The 23231-nt window shown below is 38.6% G+C and overlaps 1 protein-coding gene across 1 annotated transcript; it reads right to left on the bottom strand.

Moving 5' to 3' along the window:
- Window positions 1–17729: 17729 nt before the first annotated feature.
- LOC146531761 (uncharacterized) lies at window positions 17730–20338 on the bottom strand. The gene is made up of 2 exons (XM_085198538.1): window positions 19211–20338; window positions 17730–19093 (listed from the first exon to the last, which is right to left on the bottom strand). Exons 1-2 carry the CDS (start codon window positions 20188–20190, stop codon window positions 18157–18159), a joined length of 1917 nt encoding a protein of 638 aa, XP_085054664.1. The 5' UTR covers window positions 20191–20338; the 3' UTR covers window positions 17730–18156.
- Window positions 20339–23231: the final 2893 nt, after the last annotated feature.

Raw genomic sequence — 23231 nt, 5'->3', positions numbered from 1 at the left:
TTATTTAATCTAGATTGTGAATTTGAAAATGGAATAAAGTTTCTATGATTTTCTTTAACCTTACTTTGGGGGTTTGACATATTAAAATTATTATTAAATCTATTGTATGTGAGCTTAGCTTCTTCTTGCCTAGCTTGTACAATGGCTAGTTCTAATGTGGTAGGCCTGGCTAGACGCACACCTATTGAAATTTGAAAGTCTAATTGGTTCGTATATTGCTCTATAACCATGTTTTCATAATACTCTTTGTTACTATGTTTACCTACGGACAAAAGGGTGTCAAGTATGTCTCGAAGGCGTTTCCCAAAAGTTTCCGCGTCTTCATTTTTATTACGTCGCGTTCGAGTTAGCTCTTGCATTAGTTGGATTTCGTTCCTAGGTTCACCTAATCTTCTAATCAAAGCGCGTTTAATCGCGTCCCACGAGTCTAGAGACTCTTCGTATGCTATTGCATCTATTGCGGCTCCACTGAGTCTACTTTTTATCAAACACACAATAGCGGGGTGGTGTTTCGCTGCGCCCTCTATTAATTTCAATATATTATCTACTTCTCTAATATAAAAATTCAACGTTTTTGAATTACCATCGTAACGTGGCATAAGATCTGAAATTAACTTAAAACTAGAATTCTCGCAATTTTCAAAAGACATTTTATCTTTTAATCACGACTAACCTATTTAACAAAATAATTCAAACAAATAAAATATTTCAATTCAATATAATATTTATTAAAATAATATTTTATTATTTCATTTATTATTTCATTTATTTATTATTTCATTTCATTTATTATTTCATTTCATTTATTATTTCATTTATTTATTATTTCATTTCATTTATTATTTCATTTCATTTATTATTTCATTTATTTATTATTTCATTTATTTCTCATAAACTTATTCAATAATAGTAAATGCCTATCGCGATTTGAGCTATATAGACAGATACAAAAATACGGAAGGAAATATAGCATAGGAACTTGGATAACAAAAGTACTCACCAAAGAAACCTCTGCATCTCCAACCGGGACTCAACTGCTTGGCAGAACCTCCGATGCTTAGGTGCTCCGCCGGTCTCGCCGTCGTAGATTCTTCTTAATAGATCGCGGTAATAACGATAGAAACCGTTCGCGGGCTTTAAGAGTTTGATTAAAGCCAAACACGCCGCGATCCTACCGACTGCGCCAGTTAAATTACTCAGGCGAGAAAAAGGCTTTTTAAAAATTATTTATTTAATTTTATAAACAACCTTTCTGTTTTAAAGCAAGTTGAAGACAGAGAATCTTTATTAAAATGTTATATAATTCGAAACAGTTAAATCAGCAAAATACTAAAACACTATTGTTCGATTCCGCGAGGTGCAAGTGCGGCGTCATCGGAATGTATCCTTATGCTTATGTAACTCAAGCAATAACTAATTTTAAGGTCGATAAATTATTTATCAATTATTCAAACGAGTTGTGTTTTGTCAATGAAGCCAAGTAAATTAATTGTAAACGCTTGTAAAGTAAATTAATTTTGGACAATATATACGTGCTAACTTTTCGACAATAATGCTGAAATTTGACCTTGATTCTAACAAATAACGATATCCGTGTTAGTACATAGATTACCAGTCATCGATTAGTCACACCGGCGTCTGGCCGCCCAGCACGCCCTGCGATCATCAATTGTGTCACGCTCACGCTTCTCGAGCCGTCCACGCTATCGGAGGACGAAGAACGTTAATAACAGCCTCCGTTACGTAGCAATCTCAATGATGAATTAGCGATTTAAGTAAAAAATGTAAACAATTACGACTATGAAGTATGCATAAAGCTTTGAGAGATTTTTCATTCTATTTCAAAACAAACACTTAGTTCTGTTTGCAGTATGGCCGTGATGGTTTATTACAGCGTTTACGAGAGTGGACAGGCAGTCAGACTAATGAACTTTTGTAGAGTTTCCCATGTAACTACTACTGCTCGTAAACCTGGGTAACTGGCTGACAGCGATTGCCCTCATTGATTGTAATATAACTTCACTGCGGATGCCGAGATAAGATGCCTCGACAGCTTATGCAGCAGTTATTCGCTAATTAATTCTCGTCCTTCACTCTAATATGGGATACCTTAGCTCTAATCTCGGCTCACCGTATAACTTCTCTGGCGTACGGCCAGCCTGTCTTAAACAGTCATGAGCGTTAATTCTCAATGAGGCTAAGCCTATCATTCAAAGTTCTATTGCTTAATAGTAACATAACTATCACATTAAGTAATGCTACGTTTCGTAAATATTCAACAGTGAACGGTAATGACTAATGTTCAAGATTAATTCCAAGTAGCTATATGTGGAATTATTCTTGAATCGTAGAATGAACAAATCGGCGAGATTGAGGAATAACAATAGGTCTGTAAGGAAATTAAAAAAAAAAAAACCTTTGTTTGGGTAGTACACTCAATTTTGACTCAAATTGACCTGTATTGTCCTCTGTATTAGCTTTGTGTGCAATAAACTTTTTCTGTCTATCTATCTAGCTATCTATCTATCTTCTTCAAAATTGGAGCTATTTTTTATTAATTTTAAATAGGGATTTACGCGGGAAAAACCACAATTTTCGTCCGTGCGTTTCTGAAAAGATATGAAATAACAAAACTTTTCTATTAAATATTACAATTTTTGGTAGCAAATCAAATAAAATCCCAAAAAATTTAAATTACGTTTTATTCAGTGCATTTACAACCGTACTTAAAGATATGACCGTGCTAACTAATCAACGATTTCTTTTTAAATAAATTTCAATAACATTAAATAAAAAAAGCAGGCGAAGCCACATAGGGGACGTTAGAGTCTTATATTTTTTAACAAAATTATATATCTAACCTAAATTTAATTTTAAAGTGTACCTAGGACAGGTTTTTTTATGAATATAGAAAAAAAAAATTTGACCATAATAAACAAACCAAAGGTCACACTTACTTTACCTCTAAAACAATTTGGTATTTTGAGACAATAGTAAACATTATTTTAATTTAACAATACTTAGCGAAAATATTATCACCTTCTTATTATCTTACTTTAATAAGCACATCAGCCGACGCCACGAGAATACACTTTCATATTCCCCGAGATTCCTTACCAAGTAACGTTTAATGTTCACGTCTTCACATCTTTCTTCTAACACGCTTACCTATCTTCCTGATATCAGTCTAAATTGAAACGCTTCTCACGTTTTCACCTAAAGCAGCGTACTTACACACTGCAGTGAAAATTTAGAACGATATTACTAAAAGACACTACTTTGTAGAAAATGCAGCTTTGGTTATAAAAGCCATTTTCGAATGTTGCTTATTTTGTTTGTGAAACGTACCTTTGCGCTTTTAGTAGTTTCTCTTTATATTTGCTACGTAATAGTAGAATATATTAGTTATTATTCTGTAATCTTCTTTTGCGGCTTTAAGCTTTCCAGGTAAAATATTATTTACTTTCAGTCTTTTTAATTCAGTCTTTAGTGAATATAATTAGTCTCATGCGTTATAGAGTTCTTTTAGAATGACAATAGGGCAATTTGGCTATTTTCTTATAAGACAGTGTATTACATAAGAATTTAATAATATAGAATTGTTACTTAATATAATATGTACACATAATATAATTAATTAATCTAATATAATAATGTTATATGTTATTAAAAGTTTTTTTTCTACATACCTATACCATAGTGTTAGGTTTTATAAAAAGAGGGTAGTTAATAAATCAATAATGGTATAAAAGCGACAGATATTATCAATATAATAGTGTGATTCCGGATACGGCATAGAGGCTAGTGTATTATACACTACTAGTGAAGGAAATAAATGTAAGACTGCACAAGTGAGTTTATTGTTTTATTTTAATATCCTTTTGTTTGATTTATCAGCAGCAGAGGAAATTAAGATATTGAAACTCAATAACTCGAAATATACTTTGTTAAACTATAACAGCAAACGTCAAAGCCCACAACTTTCACAATCAACATTGTAACTGCAAATTGTAAACAACGACAATTTTAGTTGACTTCATTTCTACTGATATTGGAAGCAATCAGGCGACACACCTTTGTTCTAATGCAAAACATATTTCAGGGATGAATTCACCTCAATGTATTATTTTGTTAGTTCTACGTACGTCGTCGTACGTCGTTCTACGTACGTACTACGTACGATCTGTTTCTATTGAACAGTTCTCACCAGACGGTCGTCTGAACGATCCCAACCTACTCACGGTCGAAGAAACTTACTAAGCGCGCTGCTATTTACTTACTACTTGTTGTTGGGTCGTCATTGTGCTCCGAGCTTTACTTTGTTTGTATTCAGCCGACTATCAGCTTGTGTCACCCGAAAGTGAAACTAGAGGTATATTGCTCGTTGATCCTATTACGTATATCCGTGATTTATCCTCGTTCGCGGGAATTCATAAAATTCCACATAATGTTGTAGGTGACTGTTACTGTCTGTTATTTAATGGGTAGGTATTATGTTAAAATACTTTTAAGGCATTTGGCTAATATGATGTAGGCCGAGCAAAATGTATGAAAGACTGTAATGACAAATATTATTATTGGAAGCCTGAAGAATTATTTCTTCGCTCTGGTGTGGAGGAAAAGCGCGGCGTTGAGTTCAGCCACTGAACACGCAATGCCTCTAGAATAGTCTTAACACTAAATTCTTACCCTTGCTGTGTACGGGATATAGCGTGAAAATTTTTTTTTATGAATGAAATTATAAATAGTTTAAATTAGATCAATTCATAAATGTAATTATAATGAAAAACTTTTATTTGTTAAGATCAAGGTAATTTGATAAATAATAGAGAATGGAAAGAATCATTATTATCACTTAAAGCAAGAAGTAAGCGAAAGGAAAAGATAAAGTTCTACTCAAAAAAAAATAAAGGTTACTAAAACAATAATACTAAAAATAGATAATCGGCGTAGTAAACTGTAAATATTGTTTTACCTAAAACTTAACATTATACTTATAAATAACCTGGAGTAGAATTGAAGTCGTTCATTGGACAAAACTTTGCTTCAATGGAATGCTACTATACTACTTTTACATACACTACTTTTTCACATTTTATATTGATTAATCTATACTTCTATACTAATATAATAAAGCGGAGAAGTTTGTTTGTTTGTTTGTTTGTTTGAACGCTAAGATCTCTGGATCTACTGGTCTGATTTACATTGTTTTTGTTTTGTATAAAAGCTGCATTCTTCAGAAGTGCTATAGGCTATATAACATTACATTACACATATAAACTAATATATTTTAAAGTACTTTCTAATTTGACATGCAATTTATTCTGCCATGTTAATAACAACCGTCGCGTCGCTACGCAACCGGTACCGCGACATTTTGATATTCATCCTTATGAAGTTTGATAAATAATTAAGGAGATGTCACTTCGAAATGACCTAGCCTTCGGGCGGCATAGTATGAGTATGACCGACGCGAAAATATTCTTATAGTTTAAGCAGGCGTAGCCGCGTCCGGGTCCACTAGTTGATTAATATAAATAATCTATACTAATATAATAAAGCGGAAGAGTTTGTTTGTTTGTTTGAACGCTAAGATCTCTGGATCTATTGGTTCGATTTACTTTGTTTTTGTTTTGTATGAAAGCTGCATTCTTCAGAAGTGCTATAGGCTATATAATATTATATTACACATATATACTAATAAATTAAAATACTTTCTAATTTGACATGCAATTTATTCTGCCATGTTAATAACAACCGTCGTCGCTACGCGACCGCGTTCGTTACCGCGTCATTTTGATATTCATCCTTATGAAAATAAATATAATAGTCACTTTTAGCATTTAATCTAGATTGAAATTATATTTCTATAGAAATTATATTCTTATATTTCAAGCAGGCGTAGCCGCGTCCGGGTCCGCTAGTTATTAATATTGATATAATGATGTGCAAGATTGTGAGGATGGATGTTTGTTCCACTTTCACATAAAAACCACAGAACATATTTAGATGAAACATTACAGTAATAGAGCGAAAATTAACTGAGTTACATTTAGAGCATAATATAAATGCTTGCTGTTGTGTGAAACAGATCCTGCCGTACTGCACGGTCACATTACTCTGTGAGATCATGAACTAACAAACATTTCTGACAATAGCCATTACTCGTGGTGTCTCTTCGAAAATTGGCATTTTACCTATATTATCACTATTATTGAAATTATTGCGTTCATATGCTTAGTTCTTGACTGTATCTGTTTTTAAGAATAAAGGAAATATATAATAACTAAGTAGACTATAATATAAAAACAATATTTAGTTCACAAAAACTTTTAATGTTAACAGAACTATTTATAGCTTTATCTTCTGAAGTTTAGCAGGTTCAGACATTCGCCTCATTGCTTTGAAATAAAACAAAAAGAACTTTTTGTGATGTGGTCAGAATCTAAACTGGGATAAATCACGGAGCAGGCGTTATGCACATAACTCTTCGGCCTCGGACCGCGTGACATTAGCGCGGTCTTGTCCCCTAGCACGGAATATTAACTTCTGGAATAGAAATATTTATATTTGAATACACTTCTCACTGATTTTTATTGTCTCTGACTACCCCGCTAGGGATAAAGCTTGAAGTTAAGTTAAGTTAAATTTATACAAGTTGAATTTCAATAACTATCATAGTTTTATTGCTTATTAATACACATGATGGAATTTCCAAACGATACCACGACGTCACCAATATTATACTGCATTAATTAAAGTTGCAATATAATTATAAATTTTCCTAAACAATCAAAATATTGTTTTATCATTTAATTTTTTTTTTGCATAAAAATATAATTATTCCTTTTCCTAAATTGTTAACAAGCGTTTAGCGTGTAATCCTCAAAACACTTCACTGAGACAACATACGAATACCGTCTGCTTCGCTGAGGAAATACTTATCACAATTTACCAGCCGTGAATTTGTAATTAAATATACAATTTTATTATGTAACAGCTAGCATGCAGGTGAACAAAAATTACTTAATACAGATGTCTTTCTTACTATTTTTAAAATAAGTTGTAGCGTATCCTCTTTTAGTTAACATCATTTTTAGTTAATATTAAATCTTTGAAACCTTAAAATTCAGTCCTGCGATTGTAAGAGGTTATCAGTGGGTCCTAATTTAATTTAATATCCCCGCCTTGTCGACCCTTTCCCAACTAAGCATAAACGACTCTATGCAAAAATCTCTAACTACACATATTAATGTGGCTTGCTATAAAGCCGTTTATTTTCTTATGTTTTTCGCTTATTAGCTTTTTCATTTACATATAACAAGTTAATTATGCGTTACCGTAGCCTATTATGTACAAAGAATAAAGGAGTAATGAGAATGTTGCTTCTAAATCTATTGTTTACATTATACATTTAAGAGAAAAAAGAAAACATTAGAAAAAAATATTCGTTTTAAATAAGAGCCCGTTTAGGTTATCTCATGTTGCAGTAAAATATTATTAAGAAAAAATGTATTAATTTGATTATTAATTATTAGCAAGAATAAGTAATTATTTTAAGTAAGTCCAAAAAAATATAACTTAAAATATAGAAAACGAAAGAATATTTTAAAATGTTTAAAGATTATTTGAACAGTAAGTAGCTAATAAATGGAAGTAGAATGTTATAAATTGACCTGTTTGCGGTCCTGTCTCGGTGAGATACTCTGAAACGCAATTGTTTTTATTTATTCTTTGTGTACGATTTATATTGAATACGGTAAGAAAAGACAGAATTTTTGCAGTTTTCTGTAGCTTATTGGTAAAAGAAAAAAAAAGCAGGGGCACAAGCTTGCAACTGTAAACGCGATGGCTGTGAGTTCAATTCCCACCTGTGGGAATTCCCCATTTCTAGAATTTGACGGAAAGTCGAAATCAGAGTGTCTTGACACTAGGCTAGGGAGCCCAGGGAGGCACTACATGCGAGATACAATGTGAAGCTGAAAAAAAGATGCTTTAGATCGTGAAAATATATTGCGTAAAAATAAATTGTAATTATTCTGAATATGCAAAAGGACCCCGTTGTGAGGTATTGTTAAATAACAATATAAGGTCCTATGTAGTTTCTAAGTAACTTAATGAGGAAGGGAAACACCCAAAATGTAAATGGAATGAGCCATAACCGAAGTGGAAGGCGTACATTTATAGGCGGTTATTGATGTTTATGCATACTAAGTACTAACGGACGAGGAGAAAGCTTTCCATTATTATGTCAAGATCTACTTTCTTAAAACCCCTAAAGGCTCTTGGATATACAAAGTATTGCCAATATCGAGATATATCTGCAAGTACAAGGAAATACATTTTCTTATAGGTAGGTTTTTTTTTTTTATTTTAGAAACTACATCCACGGGCGCATAGTTGCCCGTGCCTTTTTTTATTTTATGAAAGTTCTTTTAATGTGGCGTACTTAATTTTGGGACAATTTAAACTGTACTTATATCTAGAGCTTATACTAGAGGGGTTAGATGAGACCCCTACCGACAATTTTTTTTTTTATTTTTATTTTTTTTTTTTTTATTATTATTATTATTATTTTTATTCTACTTCGTAGTCTCGGTAAGTTAATACCGGCATATTGACAGTCACGGACCTAAGTCAAGTGAAAGCCAAATATATAAATATATATATATATATACATATTAATAATGATTAACTGTTTGTGATGCTTAAAAATTTCCTAACAATCCTGCACGTGTTTAAAATCGCTGCTTTTTGTAGAAGGGCATAAGTATATGGGGGCAAATCTAGTGTTTTAATGGATTGGTGAAGATTTTTGGGAATGACACCTGTGCTAGAGATAACTACTGGTACTATTGTTACTTTTTTCAATTTCCACATTCTAATGATTTCGTCTTTTAATTCTTCATATTTTGTAAGTTTTTCTGAAAAAGTGTTTTGTAAATTATGAGAATTCGGTATTGCAATGTCTATAATTTGTGCAGTTTTATTAATTTTATCTATGAATGTGATGTCCAGTCTATTGTATGGTACAGTTTTATCAGTCAATATAGCTCTATCAAAATATAAGCGATAAAATTCGTTTTCCAATACACATTCTGGGGTGTATTTGTAATATGGTACTGGTAATGCAGAACTCAGTTTGTATTTTAGTGCTAATTTCTGATGAATTATATGTGCAACTTGATCGTGCCGGTGTTTGTAATCAGTCTGAGCGATTGACATACAAGCACCGGTTATATGTTGTATCGTTTCAGAAGCCCTATTGCATCGTCTACATATATCAGTATTTAAATTGGACTTTTTTATAATATATTTTTGGTAGTTTTTTGTTTCTATCACCTGGTCTTGGATCGCCATCATGAACCCTTCGGTCTCAGGGAAGAGTTCACCGCGTCTAAGCCATTCGTTCGACGCTGTTTTGTCGACGTAATTCTGACTTAGTTCGCTCAAATGTCATCCATGAAGAGATTTCCGGGCCCATTCCTGAATTTTAGTGCGTCTTTCTGTGTTTGGATCATTTTCTACTAAATTCTTATCCTTAAGATTAAGTGTACTGAGCTTCAAATCATTTTCTACTATAGATTCATGAAATGTGGATGTGTTACTTTTAAAATGGAAATATTTTCTTAGGTTTGTTATCTGCTTGTTGTGTAAGTTTACTATATCTATTGGCCCTCTGCCGCCATCAATCCGCTGTAATGTCATTCTCTGCACACACGACCTTGGGTGATGTTTACGATTTTTAGTCAAAGTTGTATTAATAATGCGTTGCAGATTTTTTAATTCGGTCTTGTTCCAAGATATGATTCCAAATGAATACGTAAGAATGGGGACTGCATAACTATTAATCGCTTTTATAGTATTTTTTGAATTAAGTTTCGATTTAAGTATAGAATTAAGTCTATGCTTGAACTGTCTAGTTAAATTTGCTTTGACTTCTTTATGATGGGTTAATTTTGACTGAATATACCCCAGATATTTGTATGTTTCATTTTCCATTAATGAGTCTATATGTTCCCCATTCTTCAGTAAATACTCGTGCATATAATTTTGTCCTGCTTTACTTGAATTAATTTTACATTTGTCTATTCCAAATTCCATACAAATATCTTCAGAAAATGTTTCCGTTAAATTTACTAGATTATTTAGGTCTTCTTTTGTTTCAGCGTATAACTTAATATCGTCCATATATAGTAAGTGATTTATTATCTTATATTTAGTTTTGTTTAAATGATTATTGAATTTTAGTTTATATCCAGCTTGCACCGAATTTAAAATATTGGACAAAGGATTCAAAGCAAGGCAGAACCATAAAGGGCTCAATGCGTCGCCTTGAAATATACCGCGTTTGATTTTAATTGGAGCAGCATCTATCGTGTTATCTAAATTTGTTAATTTTAATTTTGTTGTCCATTGGCTTATAGTATTTTTTAAAAACTGTTGTATAGTTGGATGTATTTTATATATATCTAACACTTGTAATAACCAAGAATGTGGAATTGAATCATAAGCTTTCCTGTAGTCAATATACATAGTAAAAATGTCTTTTTTCTTTTGTTGAGCTTGTTTTAATATTACAGAATCTACTATTAATTGTTCTTTACAACCCTGGCTAAACTTTTTGCAACCTTTTTGTTCTTCTGCAAGGATCTTATTATCCTCTAAATAATTATAAATTATTTTTGCAAGGCAAGATGTAACTATTTTGTATATTGATTGCAAACAAGTGATGGGTCTATACTTTGAGGGATCATTAAGGGTATTTGAATCTTTCGGGATCATATAAGTGATTCCAACTGTAATATATTCAGGCATATCATGTGGATTTTGAATGAAGTGATTAATGTGCTTAAGAAGATGTTTATGTATATATGTAAATTTCTTGTACCAAAAATTGTGGATAAAGTCGGATCCAGGTGCCTTCCAATTACTTAATTTTTCTATTGTTAATTGCAACATACCAAGAGTTATTTTATCGAATTTCATATCTGTTTTAATCTGATTTTGCATTAGTTCATAATTAATCCAATTTGCACTGAAATTATGCTCAACGGGATTTTCCCAGATTGAGGTCCAATACTTATGAAAATCATCTGCTGTAGGTGTAGTTTGTACTGAATTTTCAATATCATTTTTCGTTGAATTTTTTAGATTCCTGTAAAACTGTTTCTCATTAGATGAAAACTGATTATTTTGGGTTTTACGCAATGTACATGTTTTGTATCTTTGTAATCTACTATTTGTTAGTGTAAGTTTTTGTTTAAGGGTGTCGAAAAAATGGAATAGTTCTGTATTTGGTTCTTCGTGCGTAGAATGGATTTTGTAATTACTTTTTATTAAATTTACATGATGAATTAATTTCTTACTTCTATTACCTTTTATGAATTGTGTTAATCGAGCTATTTTAGTTCTCAAATCTTTTACTTTTTTCTCGAGTCGGGTCTGCCGTTTTGGTTTCTTTACTTTAGATTTTGTAACAATAACATTTGGTGTAGTTCTTAGTTTTGCACCATTCATTTTTGCTGCTGTCCACGCAGCACAATATATCGTGGTTTGAAATGATTCAAAAGTTGTATCATTATTAATATATTCTGGTAACAATATTGTGTTTATATATTCTATTATTCGCGCCAATTTTTTGGATGATCTCTGCCTAGGTATATGGTTTCTTTTAGTGGGTTCAGTATTCGTAAAGTACGCCAAACATTCATTAAATGTGTTGTCTATTTCTATAATTCTTTCTAAATTTGGTTGATCTGGATTGCAGTTATTTGTATTATTTAGTAATTCATCAGTGTAGTTATCAAAGTAATCTAATTCCTCATTGTTGGTATTATTTGTATTAACAACATTAATCTCTGATTGATAATTTTGAACATCTATTTGTAATTCTTCAGCTATTTGAATTCTAATATTTTCTATTTTTTCGGTGGATAAAAGTTTATTTTTGACAATAGATCTCCTCTGGTCTGCTATTCTTTGCTCTGAAATGTGGGATAAATGCGGAAATCTGGTAATAAAGTCTTGGTGAAGATATTTTCTGTAGGCAGTCTTATTCGTTTCTAAACGTGTTATTTTAAAGTACGCTCTCAGTATAGCTTCGTTGTATTGTTCATTCCATTTCATTCTTTGCCCATCTTGCGAATTTAACATGTTATTATTTGTTTGAATCTGTTGTTCTGTACTAATTATATTTTCTAGTTCTTTTTTTACTTCTTGATAAATTTTGTCTATTATATTTTGTGGCAATAATTTATTACGTACTATAGCCCTTCTTTGATCTCCAACACGTTGACGAGTTACTTTCATATGAGGATATTTTTCTATGAATTTGTTAAATAACGGCAAAAGGTAGGTGTTAGTATGAGTTTCTAGTAATGTAAGATGTAAATATGTACGCAGGATAAATTCGTTCATTTCTCTACTCCATTTATTGCGTACTTTAGGGATCATGAAGGTGGGTACAGATATATTGGCATTAGCCTCCTGTACAACATCCTCCAAAATCATATTACGTTCTGAATGAGAAGATGAAGATGTAGGTGAAGATGTGTATGAATAATTTGATGAAGAAGGCGATGAGAAAGGATGAAGAGATGAAATTGGTGACAATGATGATGATTGTTCGGCTGTCATATTTTCGGGATCTAGCCCGATGAGGGCCCGCCTGCTCAGCTCCTCATCGCCGACGGCCCGTAAGCTGAGACACCCAGCGTCGGCTCCGGGTGCGCCCCGACGAACTCCGGGAAGCGGCCGTAAATTATATCTGTGATTACTTTTCTTCATAGTACAAAAAGGGGTTTGGGATCGTTGGTTTGGATATGGTTAGCCAAGTTCTTAGTGGCCTTCTTTAGTGATTACATAGCATAGTTAGATGTTATAACATTAAATATTAACCTGTACCTAATATCCGTAAGCTCCCCCACCACGATAAGGTGATCCCTTGGGGGGGTTATTATTATTATTATTATTTTTTTACATATATTATTATAGTATTTTGTATAATTATTATAGTCTTTTGTATAATTATTATGTATATAGGTGTGGAATTTTAGATTTGGCCTGGCTTATGCAGAACGCCTTCCTTAAGTTTTTGGATCAGTGCCTCTATCACCCTATCGTCTCTTTGTGACATTGCCCCTTTTAGGTTCGCCTCCACCACCTCCGTAAATGAAGCGCCCACCGCTCGGCTGATGAAGTTGCCTATTGCGTCACCGCCATCGTCAGAGTAATAGACACAGGTGTTGGTGTGTCTCGTCACTGCGACGACTGCGTGAGAGACGCTCTCATGTACTCGGATCCGTGCGCGTCCGGTTCGGACGATGACGACGTCTGCGAAGGTCTGTGACTCGCGAACCTGCTCCAGCTCCATATCCCTGGTCTTTCAGCTGCCTCTTCTCCTCCTGCGTGTGGACCAGATATAGGGTGCCGTCGTTACAGTGTGGTATTCGCGCGTCGGTGTATCCGAGAACCTTTAGGGAGTGGACAATGGGGCTTGCGGAGTAAATGCTGTTATATACTCCGGCGAGGGCATAGGCGACGTCCATTGGGCTCCGATGTGTGCAAGGCAACTCGCATGTGATGTTGGTTGTCAAGCTAGGCCTACAGTACCTTAATTCGAATAGATTTTGTCTGTCGATGTAAGGCAGCTGATTGATATCTCCGATGAGTGTGACCTCGTTCGCTCCTGACAGTCTGGCCGCCATAACAATGGCCCCGAAGTGGTTCATGAGGGCTTCGTCCACCGTTAGCCGGTTTATAGCTATTCCCTCATGAAAACCGTTGACTAAGATCGAGGCCATTGTTCGCACTCTCTTTGTCGCTTTCGTGCCAAGGCGGTGCGCCAGCTTCTCTCTTAGATCTTTCGCGGCCTCTACTGTGGTTGTCGCTACTACTTCCGTGTCCTCATCGAAGTGCTTGATAATGTGAGTTGTCTTACCACACCCCGGAACCCCATTTACCCAGGAAAGTTTTGGTAGCTCCCAATTCACGAAGGCTGCGCCCGGCTCAGGATCGCTTGAAATGGCGTTTGCCATTCCGAGTATCCTATCGTCCAGCATCACCCTCGTGCATTCGGCCACTACTACCACTTGGTCGCTCTCTGATGTTAGGAATTTGGGGGGATCGTCTACTCTTTCACTTTCGACCAGGCCTATAAAGCCCTTGGTGCTGCTATAGGCCGCCATGTACTGTCCCGTCATGCTTCCGTGAATGACACGGGAGCTGACGTTGTCATAGATGGCGGCTTTGGCTTCATCGAGTTCTACTTCCAGGAGTTTGAAGTTCCCTCTCTGGAAAGTCTGAAGGATCTTTTTACAGACATTGGTGTTTACCTCGCGGGTTGCCTTTAATGTGGCTAAGAACTCGATGAACGCATTTATAGCATGTTCCTTTGGGCTTCTGGCTATTTTTAGGTCAGGTAGTGTTATGTTGCCTCTGCTGTGCTCTAGTACGCCTTCGCGGTGTCCTTTTTGTTCCCGTTGATTTCGGGTATCGAAAAAGGCTTTGACCTCTCTCTCTTGCGTGCTAGTTTGGCGCGCAGCCTTAGAGGCAGAACATTTTGGGGTTTCTTTTTCCCTTGGAGCGACGACTCCCAGAATGGCCCTCGCCAAAGTCCTCGAGATGTTATGTTTGGGGGTGGGTGTGGTCTTGCTTGTGGATGGCTCGGGAACCTCCGTGGCCGGTCAGCAGCTGGGTGTCTGTTGGTGTTATTTTTGTTTTCCTTACCAGAGTATGTGCCTTTTTGACGTCTGGTAAGAACAGCTTTGTGACTGATCCGGTTTGGGAGGCCTCATATCTCGCTTGCCATGTCTTGACAGTCTCCTCGCGTATCTGCTTTCGGACATATGATACTGGTACTTTGTCATAGTCCGGTGCCGTCTTCTTTTTTATTGCCGCCTTTTTCGCCAGCTCGTCTGCCCTTTCGTTGCCGGGTGTTCCAACGTGGGCCCTCAACCAGAAGAACCGCACTGTCCTGCCCTCGTTCTGGATGTCACGTATGCAGCTCTTCATTTGTAGGCCGAGAGGGTGAGTCGTCGATAGGGATCTTAGTAGATCCAAGGATGATCTCGAGTCGCTTAAGATGTTGGTAGCGCTCGTTTTCGACTTTTTCACCATCTCTATTGCCCTGAAGAGTGCATACATTTCCGACTGGAAGACAGTGTTGTGCGGCTCCAGGCGAAATGTGGAGAACTTCCTCTCCCTACCCTGGTCCCACAAGGTTAGGGCTGCTCCTACTTTACCCTCGATTTTGCTGCCGTCGGTGAAGATTAGGGGACCGGCTATTTGGTGTTTATCGAGGGTCTCCTGGTCGAGGCTCTCCAAGCGCATGTACTCTGTTGTTTTGAGTTGTGATGGGTGTGGATTTTGTAATGGTCCCACCCTGCGCTCTATTTCGCGTCCTGGTGGTAGGAGGTCCACGCAGTACCCCTTTTTGATCTTGTACAGATTGGCGGCTTCCTGGATTCGAAGGTCAAGGGGGATTAAGCCTGAGAGGACCAGTGCCGATGTCAGAGACACCGTCCTGTACGCCTTGCATATTTTTTGGGCAAATCCTCTTTGCAGCGAGTCTAGTTGTTTCCTTATCATCAGCTTCTCGGCTGCCGAAGACCACGCGCTTGCTGCGTAGAGGACGATTGGCTCTATCACCGCCACGTAAATGGTTCTCACTATCTCGCCATTAAGACCCCACGTTACCCTCGCCGCGCACGCTAGTCGTTTGTAAATGTCTGCAGCTTTCTTGCATATTGCAGATGCGTGCGCGTTGAAAGTCAGCTTGGAGTCTATTATCTATAGAGTCCTAGGAGTTTTATTTCCGAGACCATACTCAGTCGGGTGCCGGACATGTAGACTTCGGGGGCTTCAAACTTGTGCTTCTTGGTAATTACCATCGCGTGGGTCTTATGCGCGGCGAAGCTCAGTTTATTTAGCCTTCCCCAGTCCTGCACTTCGGCTAGGGTGGTCTCGGCTTGGGCTTGTAACTCACTAGTACTATGGCTGGAGAAAGCGAGGACCACATCGTCAGCAAAGGCCTGACAGTATATCCCTCTGGACGCCATTTTGTGCAGGAGTGAGTCCAAGATGAGGTTCCAGAAGGTTGGTCCGCCGATGGATCCTTGGACACAACCCTTCGTGGTACCCTTTTCGCTGGTTGCTCTGGCGTAGTTGATGATGACTCTTCGATCTTCCAGGTACGAGGCCACCAGGGAGTAGAGGTTTTTTGGGCATCGTTTCCGCACCAATTGGCTCTTAAGTGACGGCCACCAAGCATTGTCGAAAGCGCCCTCTATGTCCAGGGATACAAGGAGTATTGTCTTTTTTTTCTGTTTAGTTTCTGTTTTTATGTGTTGTATTAGGTCATAGAGTGCGTCCTCGGTTCCCCTTTGCGGCGTGAACCCATATTGGCTGGGATGAAGCGTTGGTAAAAGGTGCCACTGCAGTCTTCCCACTAAAAGCTTCTCGACCGTCTTCCCGAGGATCGGTAGTAGCCCTATGGGACGGTACGACTTTGGGTTGGTGTAGTCGTCCTTTGCAGGTTTACGAAGGATGCAGACGTGGGCGATTTTTCACTGCTTGGGGAAGTATGACAGTGATAGACACTTATTAGCTATCGCCAAGAATACCTCTCTGTCACAGTTGATCGCCATGCTGCATATGTCGGAGGTCAGGCCGTCCGGTCCCGGCGCTTTCTTTGGGTTCTGGCTCGAGAGAACCATCTCCAATTCCGCGTCCGTGAAGGGGGGGTCGTCCTCCGACAGGTCTTCAATCTCCGCGGGAGTTTTTCCTTCAGTGGCCTCTCTGACTCGCTTGTGCAGTTCAGTTTCGCCATCTACTTGGTCGTCAGGGTAGAACGTCTTTGCCAGGAGCTCCGCCGACTTATCTGGTGACAGTGTTTCGCCAGCTATGTTCCTTAGCAACATATCGTCTTGTCTTTTGGACGTCTTCCTTATAACTCTGTAGATGCCGTCCCAAACGCTCTCACGGTCTTGAGAAGTGCAGAACTCCTTCCAGCTCTGGGTGGCTGCCTCTATTGCTTTCTGATGGTATGTGTCCCTTGCCTGCATGTACTCATCGACAGTGAACTCTCTTCGTCGGGGCGCAGCGTTCCGGATTCGGCGTTTCTTCCTAAGCACGTCAGATTGTAATTTGTCTAGGGTGGTTGACCACCATGGCGGCCTTGGATCGCCTTTCCGGTCTCTAACTTTGGGTATTGTTCCTTTGCATGAGCTGTGGACTATGGATGTGTAGATCGATAACATCTTCTCCAGTTCCTCCGGGCTTGAAACTCTGTGTACGTTATCTTTGGCTATGTTGTGTTCGGCTAGTGCGGCCTTGAAGGCAGTTACGAAGTCCGACCACTTTGCTTTCTTGGTATTGTACCTGCGTGTGGTGATAGGCTTCAGGGGTTCCAGTGCCCTTTCCAAGCGCAGCGCAAACGTTATTGCGTTGTGGTCGGATGTTACCAGACTTCGGTCCACTCTCCAGTTCTCCGCTCTGCCAAGCAGGGTGTGACTTATTAAGGTCACATCCACACAGCTCTCGTAACACCTCCCTCCTCTGTAAGTTTCGAAAGTTGGTATATTGCCCGAGTTTAGGACGTGGAGGTCCAGCTCTGTTGCGAAGGAGTGATACTCCGCTCCGCGATGATTTTCGGATTTGCTGCCCCACCAATGACTCCAAGCATTCACGTCGCCCGCAACTATTCGATGGTTGGTGTTAATTTTGGTGGTAGCCTTTTTGATTTGGGATAGATATGGGGATAAGTTCTGGTCGCCTTCTAAGTACACGGAGAGCACTCCCAACGACAGCGGTCCGGCTTTGAGATGGACGGCAGCCACGTTTTCGGTCACGATCTGGGGATCATGGATCACCTCCAGGGTGTTTCCGAAAATTATTATGGCCGCCTTAACCGGTTTCTGGCGGTTTAGAGTGCACTGGATGGTGGTTGTGCCTGGTTGAGATTTCATCTCACCTGTCCTTCCTACATACGGCTCTTGGACCAGTGCGATTGAGATACCTTCCTCTACCGCCACCTTGTATATTTCCGCCGTCGCCAGTTTGGAGCGTTGTAGGTTCGCTTGAACGAACCTTAGTTCGCTCCCGGTTACTCTGCGCACCTCGCAGGCGACACGTGGTGAAGTGTTTGGGGGGCCCTTAGCAATACTGAACCCTGGAACGTGCTATACCATCCCATTTTTGCCTTTCGGGGCACTCTAAGCTATAGGCTGTATGTGCCTGGTCCGCGATTTCCCTTTTTAATTTTGCGCAATTTGCACACCGGGGAGTTTCTAGATTTTGCCGTTTTTGGCAGACCTTCCCCGCGTGGTCCTCTCCGCAGTAACTGCATAATTCCGTTCCGGCTTTGCAGAGAGTCCGGGTGTGCCCGAAGCCAAGACATTTAGCACATTGCACTAGTGGGGATTGATCCTCCACCGTGCACCTGCCAAAGCCTATGTAGATCTTCTCGGCCTCGGTGAATCGCTTATATATCACCGGGGAAACCTGAAGAACGGGATGGCATTCATGGGGGTTCCGGGCGCGCTTCCTGTAGCGAACCCGTATCCTCATGTCTGCCTCTTGGATGTTTTGGAGTAGATGTTTGTTTTGAGATGTGGTGTATTCCACAAGTTCCTCGTTTGTGAGGCAGCTGAGGACTCCCCTCACGCACACTAACGGGTCTTGATTGGTGGGCTCTTTTATTGTGAGGTTTTGTGACTTTTCAATTTGGCTTTTTACAATGTTTTTGTCCTCTTTGGTAGGGCACCGTATAACGACCTTCTGATCCCTGGTCTTTCGGACCCTATCCACTTTTGCACCAGTAGCTCTGAGATCGAGTGCGTCTCTTATCCTCGTTATGACATTGTCACTCGTCTCTGTTGGCAATTTTGACGCGATGATAAGTGTGTGGTTCGGGTGGGGAGCCTTTGGCTTGGCAGCGGCCTGTGCGAAGGTCTTCGGTCCCGCCACTGGTTGTTTCTCGCAGTTCGCGAGATTCGTAACCCCCTTCTTGATGGTGGCCAGGGTCTGTTTTACCTCCTGGACCGCCAGCTCAGTGTCTATCGACCTCAGTTGTTCGTACCTCAGAGGACATTATTTCTAATTTTTCTTTTATCCCGCATATCTCTGGGGTTATATCTTTGGGTATGGGAGGGGGGGGTTGTGGCATGTTGATTTTTTCTTTTATTTGTGTGAGTGTCGTTTCTATTGCAGGGACTCCGTCAGCCTCGCTCTTTCCTCGGTGTCTTTGTCGTTTTTGGGAGCTTGTGTCTCCGATGGCCTGTGCAAGTTTTCGGACACACGGGACGCCAGGTTGTCCACGTCCCGCCGAAACATTTCAAACCGGTTAGCCAGAGATGTCAGGTGGCTTTCTATTCTTTTTGTGGCTTGTTGCAGTTCCTTCCACTGGGTGGAAGGAGTCGCCTCTGTGTTTGTTTTTGTCACGGCAAGCTCCCAGATGACTTTCGACAGGGATGAGTGTGCTTCTTTTATCTCCGCTATCTCTCTGAAGGGTTGCTCGGTCTCGTAGCCCAGCCAGCTTCTTATTGATTGGGCCTCCTTCAGGTTTTCAGATATTTCCTTCCTGGCACTACTCAATTCCGACACCATCTTCTGGCTAATTTTTTCTATTGCTTTGGTGTGCGCTCGCTCGACATGCACTATTTCTTGCGCGTGTCTGGCGCGTTCCTTCTCCAGGTTGCATTTGTGCCTGTTCCTGGAGTCGGAGAGCGAGAGCACCGTTTCGTACAATCCCTGGAGGCTTTCAATGGCGGTTGTCTTGACTTCCCTCTTCATGTTTATCACCGACTCTAGCGCGGCCTTCCCGTTCTGTAGCAGCGTGTTGGCCACTCCCGTCACCAAGTCCATCTCCACCCCCGTGCCTCTTTTGGAGGTGGTGTAAAGGAGGCTGATCCTCCTTCCTGTGCTCGAGGCCACGGAACCCGTCGGTGACGCGGGCCCGTCCGAGTCGGACATGCACGGCTCCACTTCGGGGATAGTGATGCTAATTTCAGCCGTGTTGGGTGGCGCTTGCTGTGGAAGTTCCATTTGTGGAGGCGGTGTGGTCCTTGGCGCTGAGTTTGCCGTTTTGGTGAGTACCTTCTGCCTCAGCGACGTGGATTTTGTCGCAGCTGAGTCGGCGGTTCTGCGTGAGCCTGACTTTACAGAATCTGCTTGCGATTTGGTAGACATTGTGTTGTATCTTGTTGTACTTGTCTATATAGTGTTTGTTCTTAAATATCTATTACAATGTTTATTCTTAATATTTATACAATATTTATTCCTATGTTAATATCATGTGTTTATATGTATATATATATATTATTGCTATTACTATTTCTAATGGTTTTTTTATTTTTTTTTATTGTCGGTAGGGACTCACCTTTCGCTGATGTTCTGCGATGTCTGTGTTGTTGGTTGTCCCAGGAAGATTGAGTACGCCGCGATGGGTGGTAGCGCCTTTGTTAACTTTGGCTCTCTGGCAGTGTGTGCGCTCGCGTGGTCGGAGACACTGTCTAATGCGGTGAAGTGACGACGTTGGTCTGCGAGCACGTATATTCCGTACAGTATCACGTACGATTTCACGTACGAATTCGCTGTAGTACGTGCTCCTCGGCAGGCACGTACGTTCAATCGGCGAAAACGTGACCCGGAGCACGCACTCGCTACAGTGAACAGCTTGTTTCTCCTGAGGTCTTCCCGCAAAATCCCGGTATAACTCCGGAATCCTCACTGATTTCGCGTCACAAACACTACGTCCTGTCGAGTCACTCACTGGCTGCCTTCCTGCCAAAATTTGAGGCGCTAGGCTCCGAATTTCCTATTTTTTAGGAATATTTTCCGCGGAGCAGATGTTGCGCGTGCGAGTGTTGAGCGTGTTCTCTTATAGGTAGGTTTGAACTATTAATAGTGTAACATTTTTATGTGCTTTTAGTGTTTTTGTTTTCTCGAAATTGATTTCTAAATTAATTTCAAATAAAAACAAAATTTGCTTGAAAAATAACAATATATTTTACATGAACACAATAAATAGTCTACAAGATTAATATTTACCAAAGATGTTACTTCCTTTATAGTGTCAAAGTGTTTTTATAACAGGCATAGTCTGCCTTTTATGAAACAGTAACCAAAGCCACACAACCACACTTTGAATTGTAAAAGAACCTACTTTTAATATTATTTTGACCTGACATAGTTGTAGATAACAAACGTAATGGCGGACATGTCTAAAATTACAAAATACATTTTTTTTATTTTAGTGCCAGCGAAAAAGCCTAGTGGCGACACGAGATAAGAATACAACAAAGGTTTATCAGTTACTACTTACAAAGCTGGTGAATTACTCTACGAGACCCGACTTGGCTTAGGCTTATCTGTCAACAAGATACCTGGAATGGGCACCTGCAGAGAGGTAACTGGGAACAAGGCGTGAGATGGTTTCCGAGCGCGCGCTGATAAATTCGCGATAGTGCCTACAAAGGCGTATCTGCGTTGTTGTGTGGCATTTTGGACAGGGATATTGTAAATATTGTATTTTCTTAACACAAGAAATACAATTTAATCTCATGAGATGATTGTCATATAATTAATAATTATTATTATTTCTTACCAATGATCTAAGGACCTCTATTTACAATTTTTGTTTTATTTGGACGCTTCTATTCATGTTTGAAAGCTTTTGCTTAAATATTTTAATTTCTAACAAAAAAAACTGAAAAGAAAGAACTAAAAAGTAAAAAAATAATTTTACAAAGATTTTATAATTTTGAAGTCGGTATAATTGACCGCGCTCCGGGATGCCAATGATGATATTCTTCCCAAAGTTCTGTGGTTTATTTTTAAGATATCGTGATTGGTGGCGAAATATTATATTAGACAAGGGTCAACAAAAGTATAGCTAAGTCACATTTTTTATAACCATCACGTAAAGTACTGACTACTTTATTGTTGCTATTCAGTATAAATATTATTGAAAAAAAAATTCAATGGATATATGAAAACATTTTGCTCTATCTTTTATGGCATCCTAATAATATTATTACTATTTTTATAGAAACAGAAAGTGTAATTTCGTGGCTCCTTCCAATACATTATTGTTGAAGTGTGACCATAAAACAAAAGAACAGTAAAACAGTATCTAATGGACGAATACGCTAATCCTATTAGTCTCGAGATATACTCGGCTCGGCGACGAATAATGGATTGCCTTATTTTATTTGAAACTAAACTTCTGATCTACAACATTATCGTCTCTGACGACCGGATGTAGAGACCCTTATGTTTAAGATCAACATTCACATTACGTATATAATACATTGGCTTTGATAAATTTCAATAAATATTTACTTCTACTTTCCTCGAGTAGGGGGAGCCCACAAACAATCGATTTTGCAGCACACTTTGTGCCCTTCCGCCACGACTGGCATCTGTCACTATCACTTATATCATCATACTGATAAGTATTTTGTATATTTTAGCAGCTTCATTTTTTTTTTCGGTGTGATAATGTAAGCAACGCGACCAAAATGTTAAGACACTCTGTTCCAAATTATCGGTTTATTTTTGGAAGCAATATGTGCTAAATGTGGCGGAACTAAACGCCGTATTTTCACTACCAGAGCGGAGAAATGAATATAATTTAAATAGATAAAAAAATAATTTATATATAATCGCGGAAGCCTCAAATTTATATATTACGTTTTTTTAATTAACAGCGAAGACTTTTTTTATAGTTTAATTTGTAAAATATAAACTTGAATTATTAGAATTCCAACCCTACAGTCAAAGTTAAGTCCACTGACACCCGTAACGAGACTCCCGGAGGACTTAGCTCTACCAAACTCCGGTTCAATAGCTTTGGGCAGTTTCCTTGACGAATTCAGTATATTTTCGATATATCTCTTGAGATCACTAATATTTATATACTTATATTAATATGGTATAGGCATTTTTCTAAATGCAAGCTTTATTTTGAATCTTAAATGTTTAACATGAATTTTGCGGACTGTACACAAATTGAGGACTATAAAATTCAATATTTCACAAACACGTACGCCCGCTGACGTGACAAAGTTATTGTTGATAAAATATACGTAACAATTTCAATAATTCATCTCGTTTATCAGAATGGGAAATGCATACAAACAAAATGATATGTTTACAAAGCTCTGAAACAGGGGGGGGTTTATTACCAATATTGAAAGTATCGAGCATCATATCCCCACGTCATTGCA

The sequence above is a fragment of the Heliconius melpomene genome, chromosome 15 (assembly GCF_056956725.1).
Source record: "Heliconius melpomene rosina isolate 202511_hmr_F chromosome 15, ASM5695672v1, whole genome shotgun sequence".
NCBI lineage: Eukaryota > Metazoa > Arthropoda > Insecta > Lepidoptera > Nymphalidae > Heliconius > Heliconius melpomene.
Note: the sequence above shows the minus strand (reverse complement) of the source record. Positions and strands in the feature narration are given on the sequence as shown.